The sequence below is a fragment of the Astyanax mexicanus genome, chromosome 5 (assembly GCF_023375975.1).
Source record: "Astyanax mexicanus isolate ESR-SI-001 chromosome 5, AstMex3_surface, whole genome shotgun sequence".
Lineage (NCBI taxonomy): Eukaryota > Metazoa > Chordata > Actinopteri > Characiformes > Acestrorhamphidae > Astyanax > Astyanax mexicanus.
The window spans coordinates 31980240-32001517 of record NC_064412.1 but is presented as its reverse complement, the minus strand read 5'-3'; the positions used below and the strand labels follow the sequence as shown (position 1 = coordinate 32001517).

The 21278-nt window shown below is 38.4% G+C and overlaps 1 protein-coding gene across 4 annotated transcripts in view; it reads left to right on the top strand.

Annotated features, from left to right (window-relative positions):
• LOC103032158 (transcription activator BRG1) overlaps positions 1 to 21278 on the top strand; it is a 35592-nt gene that overhangs the window by 2300 nt on the left and 12014 nt on the right. For 2 of the 4 annotated variants that reach the window (XM_049479128.1, XM_049479127.1), the window contains exons 2-20: positions 1479 to 1714; positions 1803 to 1935; positions 3421 to 3840; positions 4626 to 4724; positions 6150 to 6417; positions 6537 to 6663; positions 7232 to 7405; positions 7625 to 7798; positions 9155 to 9376; positions 10368 to 10498; positions 10590 to 10644; positions 13082 to 13191; positions 14680 to 14827; positions 15538 to 15701; positions 15811 to 15877; positions 17145 to 17255; positions 18813 to 19055; positions 20561 to 20674; positions 21091 to 21198. In XM_049479128.1, coding sequence (XP_049335085.1) covers positions 1493 to 1714; positions 1803 to 1935; positions 3421 to 3840; positions 4626 to 4724; positions 6150 to 6417; positions 6537 to 6663; positions 7232 to 7405; positions 7625 to 7798; positions 9155 to 9376; positions 10368 to 10498; positions 10590 to 10644; positions 13082 to 13191; positions 14680 to 14827; positions 15538 to 15701; positions 15811 to 15877; positions 17145 to 17255; positions 18813 to 19055; positions 20561 to 20674; positions 21091 to 21198 — 3090 coding nt within the window. In that variant the 5' untranslated portion in view covers positions 1479 to 1492. Of the gene's footprint in view, positions 1 to 1478; positions 1715 to 1802; positions 1936 to 3420; positions 3841 to 4604; positions 4725 to 6149; positions 6418 to 6536; positions 6664 to 7231; positions 7406 to 7624; positions 7799 to 9154; positions 9377 to 10367; positions 10499 to 10589; positions 10645 to 13081; positions 13192 to 14679; positions 14828 to 15537; positions 15702 to 15810; positions 15878 to 17144; positions 17256 to 18812; positions 19056 to 20560; positions 20675 to 21090; positions 21199 to 21278 lie in introns of all 4 variants that reach the window. The other 2 variants (XM_049479126.1, XM_049479125.1) reach the window with 1 other exon arrangement.

The window sequence follows — 21278 nt, the reverse complement described above, 5'->3', positions numbered from 1 at the left end:
ATTTGTTAATAATCTGTTTGAACTGTTGGATGTCACTGTTTAAAAATATTCTCAATATTGTGCATATTATGCATTTATATTTACACAGTTAATTCACAGGCTACAGTATATGCTCTTTTTTTTAAATCTTAATATATGCAAAAATTGTTGGTGTGCTGCCGTAACCTGGTTAATATATTGTAATAACCACACTTAAATCGAGCCTAGATTGAACACATTTCTGTTCTGGAGTAATAAATGAGACTAATTTCTTAAGAAAAGAGATGACACTTTTTGTAATACAGTAATTCTGATAGAACATTTGAGTTATAGATTGAAATGAATGATTTTTTTTTTTTGTAAATAAAAACATATATTTTTAAGTATTTGTATGATGCCTCCTCCAGGTTAATATACTACTATAATACACAAACATAAATGTTTGTTATTATAAGTTAGGCCAGAGATTTTGCAAATGAATTTAGATAAAACAATTTATTTTGAAATAATCAACAGTGTTTGGGTGAAACTCTGCTTTGATACTTAGTGAGTAATTTATGTAATTATTAGTGTACTTATAGACACAACATAATGTATTCTCGAAACTCTTAAATTATTTTTTTTATTAGAATTAGCATTTTATTAATGTAACATAATATAATATATATATATATATATATATATATATATATATATATATATATATATATATATATATATCTTTTTTCTCTTGCTTTTATATTTTTAACATATTATAAACTTTTCCAAAAGTGTAAAATCTTATTAAAATGTATTAAGCTTTTTAAAGTAAGGATATGATGGAATTAACAGCCAGATCCATGTTATATTACAGTAAAAAAACATTTTTATAATATATTCATATACTATACAAAGTAGACTATTTGTCATATTTTAATTTAGATGTTTTAGCCCAGAGATTCCAATTCAGTCTAACTCTGTAGTAAAGCAAATTTTGGGTGAGAATTTTAGTGAATAGGCTGGAAAACATTTATACCTTTATTTATATATACATTATAAATGTTCACTGTAATGCTTTGCCTAGTCACAAACCATTATAATCAAAATTAAATCAAACCATTGAAATCAAAACGATTAAATAAATAAATTATTTTTTTTCTGTAGTGTTTAGTCACTGTTCTGCTTTACTGTTAATGAAATTCAATAAATACAGGACAACATCTGTCTAATGCCAGTTCTTTATAAAAAATACTATTTAAATATACAGATTTTAACCCTGATTTCAGTACCAGTCATGGTGTATGACCAGATAAACCAAAATAATAATTGGTATACATTTCCACCTGTTGCCTTTGATGACTGCCAACAACCACAAATCTGTGATGACCCATGTGACCACATGACAATTTATGGCCTCTCCATCACCCACATGTGGGCACACCACGATAAATTATCTGTCATAAATTATCACTAGGTTATCATATACTAAAAATGCCCTTTTAAATCTGTCTATAATGCAGGAGACAGCAGGAGGATGTCCACTCCAGACCCTCCGTTAGGTGGGACCCCCCGGCCCGGACCGTCCCCTGGTCCAGGGCCATCTCCTGGAGCGATGCTGGGCCCAGGACCCTCCCCTGGATCCTCCCACAGCATGATGGGCCCGAGCCCCGGACCCCCAACCACATCTGGACATTCTCTGCCTCAGCAAGGACCATCTGGATACACACAGCAGGAGAGCATGCACCAAATGCACAAAGTAAGACCACAGCCCGTCTGTGTGTGCATGTGTAGCGTGCAGAATTCCCTTCTGCAGTTCTCTGCAGTTCTCTTATTTGTTTCTGCAGCCTCTGGAGGGCCTGCATGAGAAGAACATGGGAGAAGACTCACGCTTTGGTCAGATGAAAGGAGTGCCCATGAGAGCTGGAGCACATGCTGGTATGGGACCACCACCAAGCCCTATGGACCAGCACTCGCAAGGTACATTAAAACCATCTAACTACACTGCCTCAGTCCTTAATAAGGCTAAAAGGTTATTCAAAATAATTTGATTACCAAATAACAGAGGACATCTTATCAGATGGCTTGTGATTATGTGAAGAACTCCTTTATGTGATTTACATACAGTACCAGTCAAAAGTTTGACTTTCTTATTCAATGTTTTTATTTTTTCCGTAATGAATCATGTAGTAACTTAAGAGTGGAAAACAAAAAAAAGTCATAACAGTTTTTAATGGTCTTTGCGTCTGCATATTAGGATACTTCTAAGAACTAAAAGTTCTTGAAGTTTTTTGGGCTAATTACTTTATACAAACTCTCCTTCTTCACAACACAATATTCTGGTTTGTTTAACACTTTTATGTTTACTAAATACTTTCATATGCTCTATTTTCATATGGATTGCTTTAGTATAAATCTACAATGCAGAACATTTTAAAATAATGAACAAAAAAACTCTTGTGTCTTCTAAGGTGTGACTTTTGACTGGTACTATATTTTGTACTTTTCCTAAACTGAAAAATAAGAAGGTTATTTCTGCCCTTGTTCAATTTAAACACTGATTGTTAGGGAGCCGTTTGCTAAAATAAAGTATTGTTTTTATATTGGTTACATTCTGCTTGCATGGTTTTGACTCATTTGAAACAGTAGTTTGCATATTTGATAGCTATAAATAGTGCTGTTTGTTACTATTTTGGCTCATCTACAAATAACTAAAAAAAATAAATAATAAAACAAACTAAAAAACTGAAACAGTAATCAACAATTACTCCTGTATTTAAAGACTATTGAGATTTTAATTTATGCTCATGACTACAAGAACCAATTTTAGAACCAAAACTTTATTTTAAAGATTGTGATGTTCAAGGCATGGACTCCATAACACCTGAAGGTGTCCTGTGGTTTCTGCCACTAGACCTCTCACAGTAACAAAGAAAAAAAAATGGTTAGTTTTAAGACCATTTTTTGCTATTTATTAAATGGCAATATAATAGCAGTAATGCAGTTACATTATTACAGGCTTATCTGCCATCAACACAATAATGGCAGTTGTGCGGTGTGGCCCCCATGATCATAAATAAATGTTCCTAGGTCAGTGGTTGTCCTTCATTGGAGTGCATTGGTGTGTACTGACCACTGCAAACTGGGAACACCCCATAAGTCCTGCCTTGGTGTTTTGGAGATATTCTGACCCAATCATCTAGCAATCCTAATTTCTTTTTGTCAAAGTGGATCAGAATCATATGATCATTCATTTTCCTGCTTCAGCCACATCAGCCTCAATAACTGCCTAATATGTAGATCCCACCTATTAATAGGTGTTATAGAACCAGATAATGCTAGTTCTTTTGAGTTGTTATGGCTGATCACAATTACCAACTGACCATAGATGATCAGGATAAATGTTCAAAGGGAACAGTTATGTAAAGAGAACTAATTCCTAAACCCTTCATTCTTTATCTACAGGCTACCCCTCTCCTTTAGGCTCCTCTGATCACGTCTCCAGCCCTCTCCCGGCAGGAGCTCCGCCCTCCGGCCCCCTCCTGTCCTCTTCTGGACCCTCCTCTGCCCCACTAGAAGGCACCGACTCCCAGCAGAACCGCCCTGGAGGAGGTTCAAATTCGGGTAGCAGCACCCCAGGCTCCTCCACCAACCCCACACCCTTCAACCAGAACCAGCTCCACCAGCTGAGGGCGCAGATCATGGCCTATAAGATGCTGGCACGTGGGCAGCCCCTCCCGGACCACCTGCAGATGGCAGTGCAGGGCAAGCGGCCCATGCCGGGTATGCAGCAGGGCCAGACCATGCCAAGTCTTCCCCCTGGTGGAGGAGGGGGGCCTAGCACGGGCCCGGGACCCCTGGGCCCCAACTACAACAGAGGGCATGGTGAGCAGAGTTTTGATGCCGCAGTCACTAATTGTCCACTCCTAAAGTTCACCTAGGTGTCAGTCAAAAATCAGCTTCTGTGAAATTGAGAGTTACTGATTTATGACCTGTATATACATACAGCTCTGGTAAAAAATATGAGACCACTTAATGATGATGTTTTTCCTTGATTTTACAGTTTTAAAGTTATCCAAAAGCAGTGTGTAAGACTGGTGGAGGGGAACATGCCAAGATGCATGAACACTGTGCTTAAAAACCAGGGTTATTCCACCAAATATTGATTTCTGAACTCTTAAAGCTTTATGAATAACTTGTTTTCTTTGCATTATTTGAGGTCTGAGAGCTCTGCACCTTTTTGTTAAATAAATGCTCTAAATGCCAAATTTTTGTATTTGTAATTTGGGAGAAATAGTGTCTATAGTTTATAGAATAAAACAACAATGTTCATTTTTCTCAAACATTTACCTAAAAATAGCAGTGGTCTCTTAAATGAAGTGGTTTCTTCATTTTTTCCAGAGCTGTATATATATGTAAATGCCAAATTTTTGTGTTTGTAATTTGGAAGAAATGTTGTCTATAGTTTATAGAATAAAACAACAATGTTCATTTTACTCAAACATATATATATGCATTTTTTAAATGATTTGAGTTATAATACTAAATATATTAATAGTTATAAATAAAAATGCTTAGAAAAGGAGTGGAGTTGTGTTTAACATTTTGGTCCACTGCGGTCCACTGTGGTAACTTAAGTAAAGGGTTAGTGTGTGCCGGCTGCTCCGCAGGGATGACTGGACCCAACATGCCTCCACCCGGCCCGTCTGGTGTCCCACCCGGCATGCAGGGCCCCCCTGCCAACGGACCACCAAAAACCTGGCCTGAGGGTAAGACATCTTCACTTTTGTGTATTCATTATTAGTGTAGTGTATTTAATTAGGAATCTGAGTTTTTTAAATAATGACAGTTATAATACTTGAATTATTACTAGGGCTGACAAAATTAACATGGAAACGCATGCAGTTTGTCTGAAAACTTTAAAACATTAATTTCTTTTTAATGCAAATAATCACGTAACAAAATTGACAGAGCCTGGTGACAATGCACTAGCAGTTTTTTTAGCAATATAACAGAGCTACACCTACTGTTGAGTTTAGAAGGTAGATTAGTTTTCATTTATGCTGAAGAACACAATGCTGATGGCACGTTTCGTCTTTCAAGCTGTTAAGTGTGGAATATGGAGCTACAATAAGCATTTATTTTCTCTATTAAAACCCTCAGTTAAACTCAGTAACTCATCAAATAGCACGTTACAAGATTCCAGTTTAAAAAGGATCCAAACTACCCTGACATATTATAACACATTAATTAAGGATCTAGTCTGCCAAGTGTAAAAGACACAACAGCATTATTATTGCCCCTTTCCAAAAATCTAGTTAAGCACCAGCATTTAAAAAATGAAATCATGATTTTTCCATAATTTAGTCACAGAATATTTTGTTCTAATTAATACAGTTATTTTGGATTTAAGGCACCAACAATACTAATCTGATTTTTTTATTCACATCTAAATACCCATTATTAAAAGCTTATTCTTAAAGAAGTGTGGTTGGTTGTGATTAATTACATAATTCTGTTGACACCAATAATTATTACATTATTTTTTAATTGGTAGGTGAAAGTTACTTAAAAAATGCTTTGTTTGAAATGGGTTAGTTTTGTAATTTAAATGATTAATAATGCGATTTGTCATTTTGATCCAGTAGAAATCTCTAGTGTGTTGTACAGTCTGACAACAATTGTTGTGCAGTGCTTTTAAACCAGAATGAATCTGCAGAGTGTGTAGTTACTGGCTGAGAGAAATAATTGTGGTGTAATTATAATCCAGTATGAGTTTTTAGATTAAGAACAGTTTTTGATGAACAACTTTATGGGATTTCTAATTGTCAGAAGATTGCTCTATTTGAACTGGGTAAATCAATTGGATGCATTCTTTTGATCCAGTATGAATCAACAGTGTGTAGGTTTTATTGTCTGGCAGTATGGAGTGATATTGATCCAGTTATATGTGTGGATTATTTTTATCCAGTATGAATCTGCAGTGTGTGTATTTTTTATAATATGACAGTAATAACTGTGCATTAAATTAAATCCAGTATGGATATTAAGTGTGAATACTGCAGATTTATACCAGATTAAAACCACTAATTCCTTCCTGTGTTGCTTCTAGAGCCTCCTACTGTTCAGGGTCCTATTCAGCTATTAGAATGAGAAATGTTGAATCTTAAACAGCTGTTATAATTATTTTAAAGGTCCCATGGTGAATGCAGCCACTCCCTCCAATGCTCCTCAGAAGCTGATTCCCCCTCAGCCCACAGGCCGCCCATCTCCTGCGCCACCCTCTGTGCCCTCTGCTGCCTCTCCAGTCATGCCCCCTCAGACCCAGTCGCCTGGACACCCGGGCCACCCAGCCCAGCCCACGCCCATGATCCCCCTGCATCAGAAACAAAACCGCATCACTCCCATCCAGAAACCCTGCGGGCTGGACCCTGTGGAGATCCTTCAGGAGAGAGAGTACAGGTAGGGGAAGTTCTGAACTGAAGATCTTTAAGTATTCTCGGTATTCAGTGTTCTATTTTTACAGATTAGTGGTTTTAATGTCAAGTCTGTAACTGTGGTGTAAAATTGTGGTGTTCCAGGCTTGAGGCACGCATTACACACCGAATCCAGGAGTTGGAGAATCTTCCGGGCTCTTTAGCAGGAGATCTGCGCACAAAGGCTACGATAGAACTTAAAGCACTCAGACTGCTGAACTTCCAGAGACAGGTAGCTTCTGCTGGTTTAATATATGTTGTGGCCTGTGGCCTTGTGGCGACAATATTACACGTTATAGCATAAACCTCAAGTGTATTATTCATATTATACCACAGTTCCAGTTTCACTTTTTATTGAAAGACGTTAAAGAGGACGAGAAAATACGATCCGTTTGAATATAAACACTTTGTAAGTTAAAATAGTCCCATTGCTGCTCTGTTTGTAGCTGCGCTGTTTGGCTGGTAAACGCTGCATTGTTGCTAAGTTACCTGTATGTGGGGGAGTAATACATAGAGAGCTTCTTTTACAGTGCATTACCAACTGATAACGGCACTCACAGAATGCCTCTTAGCCAATCACACTGCAAGGTCGAATCTAACTGTTGTATAATTAATGTAACCCCTGTATGTAAGTTCTTGCAAATACACAGCTTTAAGTATCACTACAATCACTTATTTAAGTTGCTCTAATTCAATTTGTGTTGGGTTATTTTTGATAAAAAAAAATATTACTTTCATGTCCACAACCATTTACAGTAGTTATGTTGTATTAAAAGAGTGTTTGTGTATGTTTTGTGCAGCTGCGTCAGGAGGTGGTGGTGTGCATGCGGCGTGAGACGGCTCTGGAAACGGCCCTGGATGCTAAGGCCTATAAGAGAAGTAAGAGGCAGTCACTCCGGGAGGCTCGCATCACAGAGAAACTGGAGAAGCAGCAGAAGATTGAACAAGAGCGCAAACGACGACAGAAGCACCAGGTACATAAAAAACACCAGGAACCCCAAGAAACCAACAGACAGAAATACCAAACTGTATATGACACAGACCCCAGTAAACCCCAGTAAATATGACTGGAATAAAAAATGCTCGGTTTATCTGTGTGAAAATGTTTATTTGAGCCTGTGACTATGGAATGTGAGGACATATTTTATGTACTGTATCAAGTTTTATTTGATATTTTCATATTTGTTTCCCAGGAATATCTGAACAGCATCCTCCAGCATGCCAAGGACTTTAAGGAGTATCATCGTTCCATCACTGGAAAGATCCAAAAGCTGACCAAAGCTGTTGCAACGTACCATGCCAACACTGAGAGGGAGCAGAAGAAGGAGAATGAACGCATCGAGAAAGAGAGAATGAGGAGACTGATGGTGAGGAAGCTGATTTAAATAGGTGGATGTATGGACAGTGGATGTATGGATGGATGGATGGAAGAGTGTGTGTGTGGGTGGGAGAGAAAGGAAGAAAAATATACAGATTGACAGTGAATACAGTGCAAGGAAAACATAAAGGTATTTGTAATTAAAGGCGCACTTAAAATCCTTTCATTTTCTTAAAAAACGTTGTAAATCAGGTTGTAAGAAGCAGTAAAGCCACTCCACTGAAGTTATACAGGAGTTTAGTTTCTCCAGCAACAAGACTGGAGCAGTCTTAGCATTAGCCGCTAACCGTGCTAAGCGCTAGATCTTTCGCCTCTCAGATGCGAGTATTTTGGACTGTAGTCTGCGTGTTTACCGTGTTCAAACAAGCTACTTGGGACGAACTGCTAGGTAATATCACCCTGGCTTACCAGAACAGAAGCGCTAGCAGTTAGCTGCTAATGCTAATGCTGCTACATACTGCCTTTGTGGTAATCTGGAAATCTGAGCTTACTATAAATAAGCGGAAGCACTTTACTCATCCAAATGAACAATTTTCAGGAGAGAAATCTGTGTAGATTAACATCCAGCATTTATTTGACTTAAAAAAAAAGTTTTTTTTTTTTTTATGAATTACAGTTTTGTTTACTTAGCTTAGATATATAGTTCTCACCACCCATGGTGAGACCGGCTGAATTAGCAGGAAAAAAAACATGGCGCCACCCCTGTTCCTTACTAGTGTCACATATTGTGCCTTATAGACCAAAAAAGACAGCCTTATAATAAAGTGCGCCTTAAAGTGTGAAAAATACAGCAATAATTCAGATAGACACAAGTTGATGGATGAACAAATGAATAGATGGATGCACAGAAGCTGTTCTTTTATTTTATATATATTATTAATGACTGTATTATTGCCAACTCACCTATTAGACCTCTTCACCTCACTGCTGAAACTGAAACTTAGTCCAGTGTTAATCTGAGCTAAAGGTGTTGCCATGTGAGTCAACCAGACCTCTTCCTGTACCAGTCTTTTGAAGGTGCAGGAAACAGTACTCACCACACTCTGGCTTTTTTTTGTTATGTGTAAAGACTTATATTTGTACAAGTTACAGAGTTATCTATGTGCTTCTGTGTCTTTTTCTAGTTATTATGATGAAAGTGTGAATGTGCTGTGTGTAAGTGTGTAAATGCTGCAGTAGAGTGCAGGGACACAATCTGCTCCAGCACTGCTTTACTACACTGACTCAGTTTATCTCCATTGCTACAGACCAGCTGTAAGCAGTTAACCACTAGTTTGTTTAATAAGAAAGTCACCCTACCTTTTTTTTTTACAATAAATTTATACCATTTGTACCATCACTACAGGCTGAGGATGAGGAGGGCTACAGGAAGCTGATTGATCAGAAGAAGGACAAGCGGCTGGCCTACCTGCTGCAGCAGACTGACGAGTATGTGGCCAACCTCACTGAGCTGGTGCGTGCCCACAAAGCTGCACAGGCCCTCAAAGAGAAGAAGAAGAAGAAAAAGAAGAAGAAGAAGCTGGAGAACGCAGAGGGGCAGCCGGTGGCACTGGGGCCAGATGGAGAGGTGGGTGTGGGATTAATGTTTAGCGTGTTTTAGTTTAACAGTAGTGATGATCATAATTGTACAATAATGATAGTTAAGTGTTTCAGGATATAACAGTACAGAGGTTTATATCTGGTGTTCTATGAATGAATATTACCACCAGGGGGGAGTGAATGCACAGTCTACTACTAGCTCACAGCATCCTCTGTAGGGAAGTATAATTATACAACAGTGGTTCCAAAAATGGTTTGCTCCCCCCTACAGAGTTCTTTTTTATAACACTAACACTTTTCAGACAAAGATAAGCTCTGTAAATATAAAAAGCCGTTTTTAAAGTATAATTTCATTTATTAAGGGGAACAAATCAGTTCAAACCAACATGGCCTGCCATGTGTGAAAAAGGAATTGCCCCCTAAACCTAATATCTTGGTTGTGGGCGGCAACAACTTCAATCAAGCGCTATCATGCGATAACTGTTAATGCTGTTAAGGCCCACTCAACTTTACAGAATTGTAAATTCAACCACATTGGAGGTTTTTTTTCAGCATGCGTAGCCTGTTTAAGATCATGCCAGAGCATCTGAATCAGCTGAGGCAACAGTTCTTTAAATGTTGTTCTGGGTTCTTTTAGGGCCTCCTGGATGAGTTGTCTATGCTCTTTTGGAGTAATTTTGGTAGGCCAGTGACTTCTGGAAAAGTTCATCAGTGTTTCTTGTTTTCTGCATGTGTGAATAATAGCTCTCACTGTGAATAACTGCTTTTTGTATTTACTTGGGTTATCCTTGACTGAGATTAAAGTTGGTTTGATAATCTGAAAAATGTAAAAAAAAAAATTTTTAAGACAAATAAGCAAAAACAAAAGAAATCTGTAAGAGGCAAATACTTTTTCACTACACTGTATAATAATAATAATAATAATAATAATAATATGCCATGTGTGTTTTTATTAATTGACGATTGCTTTCTTTTTCTATTTTTCACATTGTACCATCCCTGTGTTCTCCCTCAATTAGCCACTGGATGAGACAAGTCAGATGAGTGACCTGCCAGTGAAGGTGATCCATGTGGACAGTGGGAAAATCCTGACTGGAGTAGACGCTCCCAAAGCTGGACAGTTGGAGACCTGGCTGGAGATGAACCCGGGGTGAGCACTCAGCCGTCTGGCCAGGGAAAAGTTTGTTTTTAAGGGATATTCCTATTCTAAATCTTTTTGTGTGTTTGTTTGAACACTGCAGATATGAGGTGGCTCCAAGATCAGATAGTGAGGACACAGGGTCAGAGGAGGAAGAGGTGAGGTAGAGAGTGTTGAGAGTGTTATTATCATTATAACATTATCATTATATCATTATATTATTAAAATTCTTCATTAATTTGTTATTAATGTAGTAGCAGCTCTTTTTAGCTCTGCTTACCACTAATGGAAGCAGTGGTAAAAAATTTAAAATCCTCAAACTCAAAAATCTTCATGTAACAATGTTTACTGACAAATAAGATCAAAATACAAGTAAAATATCAATTCATGGTGTACATGTCTGTTAGTCGAGGTCTTAACTGGTTGGTCGGTCAGAAAACTGTATCACCTCCACAGACCGTCTACAGCAGGGATTGTCCACACATTTTTTTTGTTGGGGGCCAGAAGGAGAATTATATGTGCAGTAATGGGCCACAGACTCTGTAATAAAACAAATAATGAAATATACCACTTATAATAATACATTTTATTAATTACTATGATTCACACACCATTTTACTTGAGTTTCTATCTTCATCTATCTTTGACGGTGTTGTGTAAACTAAGATTTTCAAATTGATGTTTCGTTTCATAATGTGTCTTAATATTATACTCCTAATTAGGCAACTGATTCCTGACAAATTTTTCTGCGCTACAACTGCGCAATCTTGCCGCTTTTAGACTCTTTGGCTCATTTTCTGCGCTACAACTGCGCATTCTCGCCGCATATAGACTCTTCGGTCTGTTTTCTGCGCTACAATTGCGCTTTCTCGCCACTTTTAGACTCTTTGGCCCGTTTTCTGCGCTGCAACTGCGCAATCTTGCCGCTTTTAGACTCTTTGGTCCATTTTCTGCGCTACAATTGCGCATTCTAGCCGCTTTTAGACTCTTTGGCCCGTTTTCTGCGCTACAACTGCGCAATCTTGCCGCCTTTAGACTCTTTGGTCCTTTTTCTGCACTACAACTGCGCATTCTTGCCGCATATAGACTCTTTGGTCTGTTTCCTGCACTACAACTGCGTATTCTTGCCGCTTTTAGACTCTTTGGCCTGTTTTCTGCGCTACAACTGCGCATTCTTGCCGCATATAGACTCTTTGGTCTGTTTCCTGCACTACAACTGCGCATTCTCGCCACATATAGACTCTTTTGTCTGTTTCCTGCACTACAACTGCGCATTAACGCCGCATATAGACTCTTTGGTCTGTTTCCTGCACTACAACTGCACATTCTCGGCGCAAATAGACTCTTTGGCCCATTTTCTGCGCTACAACTGCGCAATCTTGCCGCTTTTAGACTCTTTGGCCCGTTTTCTGTGCTACAACTGCGCATTCTTGCCGCATATAGAGTCTTTGGTCTGTTTCCTGCACTACAACCGCGCATTCTCGCCGCAAATAGACTCTTCGGCCCGTTTTCTGCGCTACAACTGCGCATTCTCGCCGCAAATAGACTCTTTGGCCCGTTATCCACGATAATCTGCCCTTACTTGCCGCTTTTAGACTCTTTGGCCCGTTTTCTGCGCTACAACTGCGCATTCTCGCCGAATATAGACTCTTTGGTCTGTTTCCTGCACTACAACTGTGCATTCTCGCCGCATATAGACTCTTTGGTCTGTTTCCTGCGCTACAACTGCGCATTCTCGCCGCAAATAGAGTCTTTGGCCTGTTATCCGTGATCATCTGCGCTTTCTCGCTGCTTTTAGACTCTTTGGCCCGTTTTCTGCGCTACAACTGCGCAATCTCTCTGCTTTTAGACTCTTTGGTCCGTTTTCTGCGCTACAATTGCGCTTTCTCGCTGCTTTTAGACTCTTTGGCTCGTTTTCTGCGCTACAACTGCGCAATCTCTCTGCTTTTAGACTCTTTGGCCCGTTTTCAGCGCTACAATTGCGCTTTCTCGCTGCTTTTAGACTCTTTGGCCCGTTTTCTGCGCCACAACTGTGCATTCTCGCCGCTCTTTGGCCCATTTTCTGACACCTAGCATTTACACTTTGAATCTCACATTATGAAAACCTGCGGGCCAACTTTAATTTTATTTCTAAAATACCTCGCAGGCCACTTCAAAAGAGGAAAAGGCCGCAAATGGCCCGCGGGTCGTAGTTTGTACACCCCTGGTCTAGAGAACTTGAACTGGGGTGAGTTAATTGAACCGCAGCTAATGCATACACACTCCCCCTAGTGGTTAAACACATGCACTTTACTTTTCAACATAATAAAAAGATAAGAAAATGTTTCTCCAAAATGTCAGCCTTACTTGAGATAGAAAAACGCTCTTTATTGGATGTTGTTATAAAACATATTTTTACGGTATATTTATTGGTCTGTTCATCGTGCTTTAACAACTGATATATTCCCATTGTGTCAAAAAGTAAAAAGTGGCACAAATATGGCCATTTAATAATAATTTTTCATGCTTATAATATTAGTAGTTCTATATATGCCTTCAATTTTTTAATCTTCTGTAACATGAAAGATGAAGATAACTTCAGTATTTGAATTACAGGAGGAAGAGGAGGAGCTGCAGCCATCACAGGCTCCTGTAGAGGAGAAGAAGAAGATTCCAGATCCCGACAGTGAGGATGTATCAGAAGTGGACGCCCGGCACATCATTGAGTAAGAATAGCTATGAACCTAAAATACATACAGTATATTTTGAGAATATCATAGAAATGGACAGTGCTAGAGGTGATTAAAAATAAGACAATGTTGAATATATATTACTTTTTTTTTAGCCTAATGTGACTTGATTGTCAGTGCTCAAAAATTGCAATTTTTCCTATTTAACTGAATGAAGTATTATTATAAAAAACAAGTACAAGTGAAATGATTAATTAATATATGAATTAATGAATGAAACAATGATAAAAAGAATGAAAAAATAAATGAAAGCACTTACAGCTCAGCATTCAACTGACACGCAGCGATGAGAAGCAGCAGCCAGTTGCACATAGTGTACTCTTAACATGCTTCGAACTCTTAGGCTAAAAACTAGGGGTGTGACGAGACACTAATATCACGAGACGAGACGAGACACGATATTGAGTTTACGAGAACGAGACGAGACGAGATTTAAAAATACAATTTTAGAGAAAACGTCAAAAATTAAAAATGGCTTGAAAACTAGAGTTTTATTTGACAAAATCATATAACTCAAACTTAACAGACTGGTTCTCTCACACATTGATTCTATGAGAAATAGAAATAAGAATAAGAATAAAAAATAAAAATAAAACTTTTCTAGGTCTTACATAGTACAAACAATAAGTTCAAACCATAATCAGTCATATTAAGCCTATGGTTTGTGCTTTTTTCTCCTAAATCTCTTGTAATTTAACTATGCATAACCATAACCAGTCATATTAAGACTATACTTGAAGTGCAAACAGAGACAGAACATTTTTTTAAATACAGTACAGAGCTAAGGGATTAGTATAACTGCCTATGAAACAGTCACGTGTAGGATTTACTTACAGTATTTATATATGGTTTGTGTCTTGTTGGTCACTCTGTTACCGTTTATTTTTTTCACTGGAGCCAAAATGCAGCCAGACATACAACTTAAAAGTAGCAGAAGCATCTTCTATAAAAAATGCCCGAAATTTCCTCTTCTGCTGAGAGCTGCTCTCACTGCTCAGCCATCATACTCTAGCGCTATCGCTACTGGGTTGCCAGATCCCTCTTAAAAAGTCCACACTTAACTGTTTTTTTTTTCTTCCCGCGAGACAGGTTTAAGCCTGACAAGAAATATCGTCACGTTAATCTCGTGCCACGAGATCTCGTCACACCCCTACTAAAGACCCAGTATAGAGTGCCAATCCATATCAATGCATACATACATACACGCCTTCACACATACCAGCCAGCCTGCACATGCATAGACAGGGAGTACATAAAATATCTACCAAGATAGGGACTTGAAACCAAAAGACCCCAGCACTGAGAATTTGCTAACCCCCAAGCCACCATACGATCAAAAATTCTAATATTATAAGGTATCATGATACACGTTTTTTGCTGTACCACCAAACACAGTGTATTCTATAGGCCTGCTAAGCTGGGTAGTAATAAAATATCCTATCCATGTGTGTGTGTTCTGTGTAGACACGCTAAACAGGATGTGGATGACGAGTACGGTGGGGCTGCATTCGCGCGGGGTCTGCAGTCGTATTACGCAGTCGCTCATGCAGTCACAGAAAGAGTGGACAAGCAGTCTTCACTGCTGATCAACGGTCAGCTCAAACAGTATCAGGTAAATAGAACATAAAAAAATGTATAAAAATTAAAGAAGTCACAGTAATAGTAGCATATAGAGGACTGTAGACCTCAGACCTTACAGTGATTCAGGTTAATTATGATTCTTAGAAAAACACATGCAGTTTAAAATCTCAATTTCACAATTATATTAAGATTTTTTTCCTTGATGTTAGGGGTGGGCAATATTATATCGTATACAATATCATGATATTAAAAATCCATATCGTGATAATAGGGCTGTTCTGTCTTAAAAGTAGTCTATTTTTCACTGTGAAGCTTTAAGTTTATTTATTGTATAATTGTTTTAGTTTGCAGTTTATATGCATGCACTAAATATTCTGCAATATTATTTGCTGCATTATATTATTTTATGCTATATTATTTATTTTGCCACATTATACTGTTAAACTATTATACTATATCCCTATTATATTATATATTATTATATATTCCTTATATTTTAGTTTTCCTTTATCGCCAAGTATATCGTTATCGCAAAAATACCCTGAAATATCGTGATATTATTTTAGAGCCATATCGCCCACCCCTACTTGATGTAGATTTATTTATAAAGGGCATTAAACACAAAAATGTAACTTAAAGGACTACTTACACAAAAGTGAAATGCAGACAGTTATACAGAAAAATGCACAATGGCTATATGTTGTATATTAATAATATGTTTCTCTTTTTCACTTCCCCCAGATTAAGGGTTTGGAGTGGCTGGTATCTCTGTACAATAATAATCTAAACGGAATTCTAGCTGATGAAATGGGATTAGGGAAAACCATCCAGACGATCGCACTCATCACCTACCTCATGGAGTACAAACGCCTCAATGGTCCCTATCTCATCATTGTGCCCCTCTCGTGAGTAACGCTTTAATGTTTTAAAATCATTGTTGTTTAATAATTATTTTTTATGTGTGCATTTATTAGTGTGTGTAAATTAAGTAAAGGTTTCTATTGTTTTCGACAGAACTCTCTCTAACTGGGTATACGAGTTCGACAAATGGGCGCCATCTGTGGTAAAAGTCTCTTACAAGGTGGGTGAAATTTGGTCCCTTGGCAGGAACATAAATGAACAATGGTTAAAGGTTAAATATCTGTTTTCTGTGTTCTCATTTTCTATATTGTGGCGTGAGGAGGCGGGGGAGTTGTGGGTCCGCCCCACGCCAGAGCGCAAAGCCATGCCTGTCTCAGCTGGCCCGCATGAGGGCTGATTGAGCCGCCAGTTGAGACAGGCATATATACTCAGCCTATAGGCATATATACTCAGTCCTCATTTGAGGACTTTGACTGGGGAGCGGAGGGCTGAGGCTGCGCGGACTCGTAGTCAGCACTTTAAAAAGAGACTATGAAACTCTAGAGCCCCATTGTTCTTTTGAGTTGTTTTTGGGTGTGGTGGAGGGCGTTAAAAGCCAATAAAGGTATGTTTTGAGTTCATTTAATCCCCGTGTCTGTGTATCTCAGTGTGCTTCCTCCTTCCGGGTCACAGTGGTCACGCCCCTAACCCCAGGGGCCTACCACAATATCTTCATAAATGTTTCCAAATATCAACATTGGCACAGTTTCTACATTGGTGCGTCTCTAGATGTATTTTTAATATATTAAACGAGGACTGTGTATTGGCAATGGTATGTTTTATATATGGCTATTGTTGAGTGGGGTGGATTTGTAATTCTTCTCCTTACATTTTTTTCAATTTTTTTAATGTTTTGGACACTTTAAGCATTCAAATGGCTCTATAGCTCTGGAAAAAATTAAAAGACCACTTTAAAATGACAAGTTTCTTTGATTTTACCAAAGTGAAAATCTCTGTAATATAATGAAGAGGAAGATGGATGATCACAAGCCATCAAACCAAACTGAACTACTTGAATTTTTGCACCAGGAGTGGCATAAAGTTATCCAAAAGCAGTGTGTAAAATTGGTGGAGGAGAACATGTCAAGATTTAAAAAAAACAGGGTTATTCCTCCAAATATTGATTTCTGAACTCTTACAACTTGAATATGAATATGAAGCTCTGCTTCTCATTTCTAATTTTCTGCAAATAAATGCTCTAAATCACAATATTTTTATTTGGAATTTGGGATAAATGTTGTCCGTAGTTTATAGAATAAAGCAACAATGTTCAATTTATTCAAACACAAAACTATTTAAAGTAAAATCAGAGAAACTGATTCAGAAACTGAAGTGGTCTCTTAAATTTTTCCATAGCTGTATTTATTGAGTTATTATGGACATTCATATATTATTTATAAACTGATAAATTACATGTATCAGTGTTTCATATGGATTTATTTCCTCAGGGATCACCTGCAGCCAGACGAGCTTTCGTGCCTCAACTCCGCAGCGGCAAGTTCAACGTTCTTCTCACCACTTACGAATACATCATCAAAGACAAGCAAGTGCTGGCCAAGGTAACATGAGTCAGCAGGTTGTGTGTTCTAGACCAGACCAGGGAGACCCAACTTCAGTCCTGGAGATGCTGTACTCTCCAGTAGGCGGCGTGTTTATTACCCTAAATGAACCTGATGTGCTGGATACAGCTAAGCACAGCACCTTTAAGATAATATTGGTATCTCCTACTTGGTTTGAATTGTACTTATCCAAACAAACAGTGGCTTGTAAAAGTATTCATACCCCTTGAACTTTTTTTCACATTTTGTCACCTTCACAATCACAAGTTCTAAAGTATAATCAAATCAAAATCTGCAAAAATGTGACAGGCAGAAGCTGCAAGTCTTTTGGGGTATGTCTATATAACAGTTTTGCACGTCTAGAGACATATTTACCCAGAGATATTTGCCCATTTTTCTTTATCCAATAACTCAAGCTCAGCCAGGTTGGAAGGGGAGCGTCTGTGAACAGCAGTTTTTATTTTCTTTGGTCTCATCTGACCACAGAACCTTCTTCCACATGTTTACTGTGTCTCCTATATGGCAAACTGCCCTTTTCTTGTCTTTCTTTCAACAATGAAAGTTTTTTTTTCTTGTCACTCTTCCATAAAGGCCAGATTTGTGGAGTGCACAACTTATAGTTGTCCTGTGGGCAGATTCTCCCAACTGAGCTGTAGATTTCTGCAGCTCCTCCAGAGTGACCATTGGCCTCCTGGCTGCGTCTCTGACCAGTGCTCTCCTTGCTGGATCTGTCAGTTTAGGTGAATGGCCATGTCTTTTTAGGTTTGCAACCCAACCCTAACCCTTCCTTAAATGTCTCCAATAATTTATCTCTGACCTGCCTGATGAGTTACTTGGTCTTCATGATGCTGTTCTTCACTAGTGTTCTATAACAAAACACTGAGACCTTTACAGGACAGGTGTATTTATACTGAGACTATTAACTAATTAAAAGACTTCTGTATTGATTGCACTGGATTTTATTTAGAGGTTTCAGAGTGACTTAATACTTTAGCATGTAACACTTTTTCAGATTTTTATTTGATCAATTCATTTGCATTCCACTTAACCGTTTTGTGCTAATTTGTATTGGTGTATCACTTAAAATCTCCAAAAAAAAATATTTAAGTTTGTGGTTTTAAGGTGACAAAATGTGAAAACGATTAAGGGGAATGAATACTTTTGCAAGCTACTAAGTGCATGTTAATAAAAGTTTTATATTTATGACTTGTCTCTCCAGGACTAGTCAAATCTGGTCCCTTTATCACTTCTAATTTTCACTACTAAATTGCCCTGTGTTGCATCTCAGTGCTCTTCCGTAGGTGCGGCTGGCTAGCGTTGGATAAATTTCAGCAGCAGTCGCGGTCCACTGTCCCTTACATGTATTTGTTTGGCTTTGACCTCAGACAGATCCAGGTAGGTGCACATGTATAAGACAGAAGAAGTGGCGCAGTGACTCTGCAAACACAAGGCTCTGTCTAATCTCCCTCCAGAACCAGATTTGACCCCTGGTCCACATTTTTTCATATAATCACACCCACCAGGCTCATCCAGCTCCTCCTTCTCGCTCTCTTCCAGATTCGCTGGAAGTACATGATCGTAGACGAGGGTCACCGAATGAAGAACCACCACTGTAAGTTGACCCAGGTGCTGAACACACACTACCTGGCCCCCAGACGAGTGCTCCTGACAGGCACCCCGCTGCAGAACAAGCTGCCTGAGCTGTGGGCCCTGCTCAACTTCCTGCTGCCCACCATCTTCAAAAGCTGCAGCACCTTTGAACAGTGGTTCAATGCCCCCTTTGCAATGACTGGAGAGAAGGTCAGTACAGACCTTGGGTGTCTTCTTTAACCTCTTAACAGGCAGATATTTTAGTCAAATTTCATCCTGGTTACACACCAATATCTATTCATGCATTACATAAAAAGGTTTCATGTTTGATAAGAAACGTTATAAAAAAATCCTAACTGTAAGTGTAATAGAATTTTTTTTTACAAATTTGAAGTAAATCTGCAAACTGTCAAAATATAATGAAAACAATTGGAGCTTTCTGAATACACATCAAACATTTTTATACGGTTTTGTTCATATATGGTCTAGTTTTTATGTCTGTTTTTAATCATGCAGGATTTGTGTTGATTCCTTTTTCTGGTCTTAACTTATTAAAGATCCACTAGGTAGGATTGAGATTTTGTGCTCGTGGGCTCCCCCTACAGTTGCAGAGTGTAATAAATGTTTCAGGCGGATTAGTTTCTCTTTCTCGTTTTCTGGCTTTCACAGACATATTTGATCTCTTTCCAGCTTCTGCCAGAGTGTCTGTATGTTCGTTTGTAAAAAATGAACCAGTAGTCCTTGTAGAACTGTTAGAACTAAAGGTCGGAAAGCAGGTCACAGTTCTCGCAAGCGTTGAGTCTGGTTTGAGCTCAGAGGCACAGACACGAGAGCACCGCTATTCCTCCAATTACACCTCAATGGAGCGCTGCATTGAGTTTCAAGCTGTAATTTTACATTTTTAAAAAGATTAAAAATCAAGGAAATCCTACCTATTGGGGCTTTAAGTGGAGCACAAAGTGAATTTCTTTAAGTGTCCTGTAGTAGTCTCCAAAGCCCTCAAAATATTTAGAATGTCAATAACTCATTTCACTTTACAGAGGAAAGGGGATTTGTATCGCCTACACTTGTGGACCGTGGACAGTGCTTCTGGCACCCGTTATTGTTTAGTTGAGTGTTGGATTGAGCAGAATGAGTGACCTTAGTGAGGCTGAATAATGCAAAATTTGTATTAGCAGCCTTTGTTGTACTCAAACTACTGTTAAAAAAAGTTCAGAATCACTGTAGGAAAACTGTTTTTTATGTAAAATATGTAATAGAAGATATATAGGAAACATGCAGATAAGCAATATTATTGTCATTTTAAAATTAATTGAAACTACTAATATACTTGTATTTTTTAGTTGTCCAGTAGCAGTGCTGTATGGCCCAGATAAGCTGTTTTTTTGTTTTCTGATAGTAGTGACCTCTAATTCTTCTATCAGCTGCTGAAACTGAGACTTAGTCCAGCGTTAGCCTGAGATAAAGACGTTGCTTTGTGGGTCAACCAGACCTCTTGCTGTTTCCAAGAGTCTTTTGAAGGTATAAGAAACAGCACTTACTGCTCTCTGACTTCATCTAAATTTTTTCTAGTTATTATGATGAAAGTGTGAATGTACTGTGTGTAAGAGTGTAAATGCTGTAGTAGAGAGTGCAGTAACACCATCTGTTTAAATACTGCTTTACTACAGATAAAGACTTTGTAAAATCCCACTCATTTCCCTGAGCTCTTCCAGGTGGATCTGAATGAGGAGGAGACTATACTGATTATCCGGCGTCTGCACAAGGTGCTCCGCCCTTTCCTGTTGCGCCGGCTTAAGAAGGAAGTGGAAGCCCAATTACCTGAGAAGGTGAGAAAGGCTTTTGCAGTACAGTGAATCACGTTTACAGTTCTGCTCTGGGTTTAGATCACCATATAATTTGGTTCTGATTTGCCATAAACATACATATTTTCAATAATAAAATATTCTGCATGTAAACTGTGGAGCTTTTGTGGACTATTAGAAAGAGTAAGCACAAAAAAGCATTGAAAATGTATTCAGTTGATGTGCGAGTTTGTAGACTAAAAAAGGGTACATCTGCAAAGGATGAATTGGGTTCTGTCGCTTTAAGAGATCCGTAGATACTTTGTATTTAGTGCACATGACAGATGCTAGTCATAGCAGTTAGACAACTAACTACAAACAAATAAATAGATTAAAACCTGTGTGATCTGCTAAATCATGGATATGAACTGTGATGTCTTGCTTGTGTTTTGGGGCTTCAGGTGGAGTATGTGATAAAGTGTGACATGTCAGCACTTCAGAGGGTTCTCTACAGACACATGCAGGCCAAAGGTGTTCTGCTTACAGACGGATCCGAAAAAGACAAGAAGGTGAGTTGCTGTGTAGCACGTGTGTGTAATTGTGTGTAGTAGGGGTGGGCAATATTATATTGTATACAATATATCGTGAC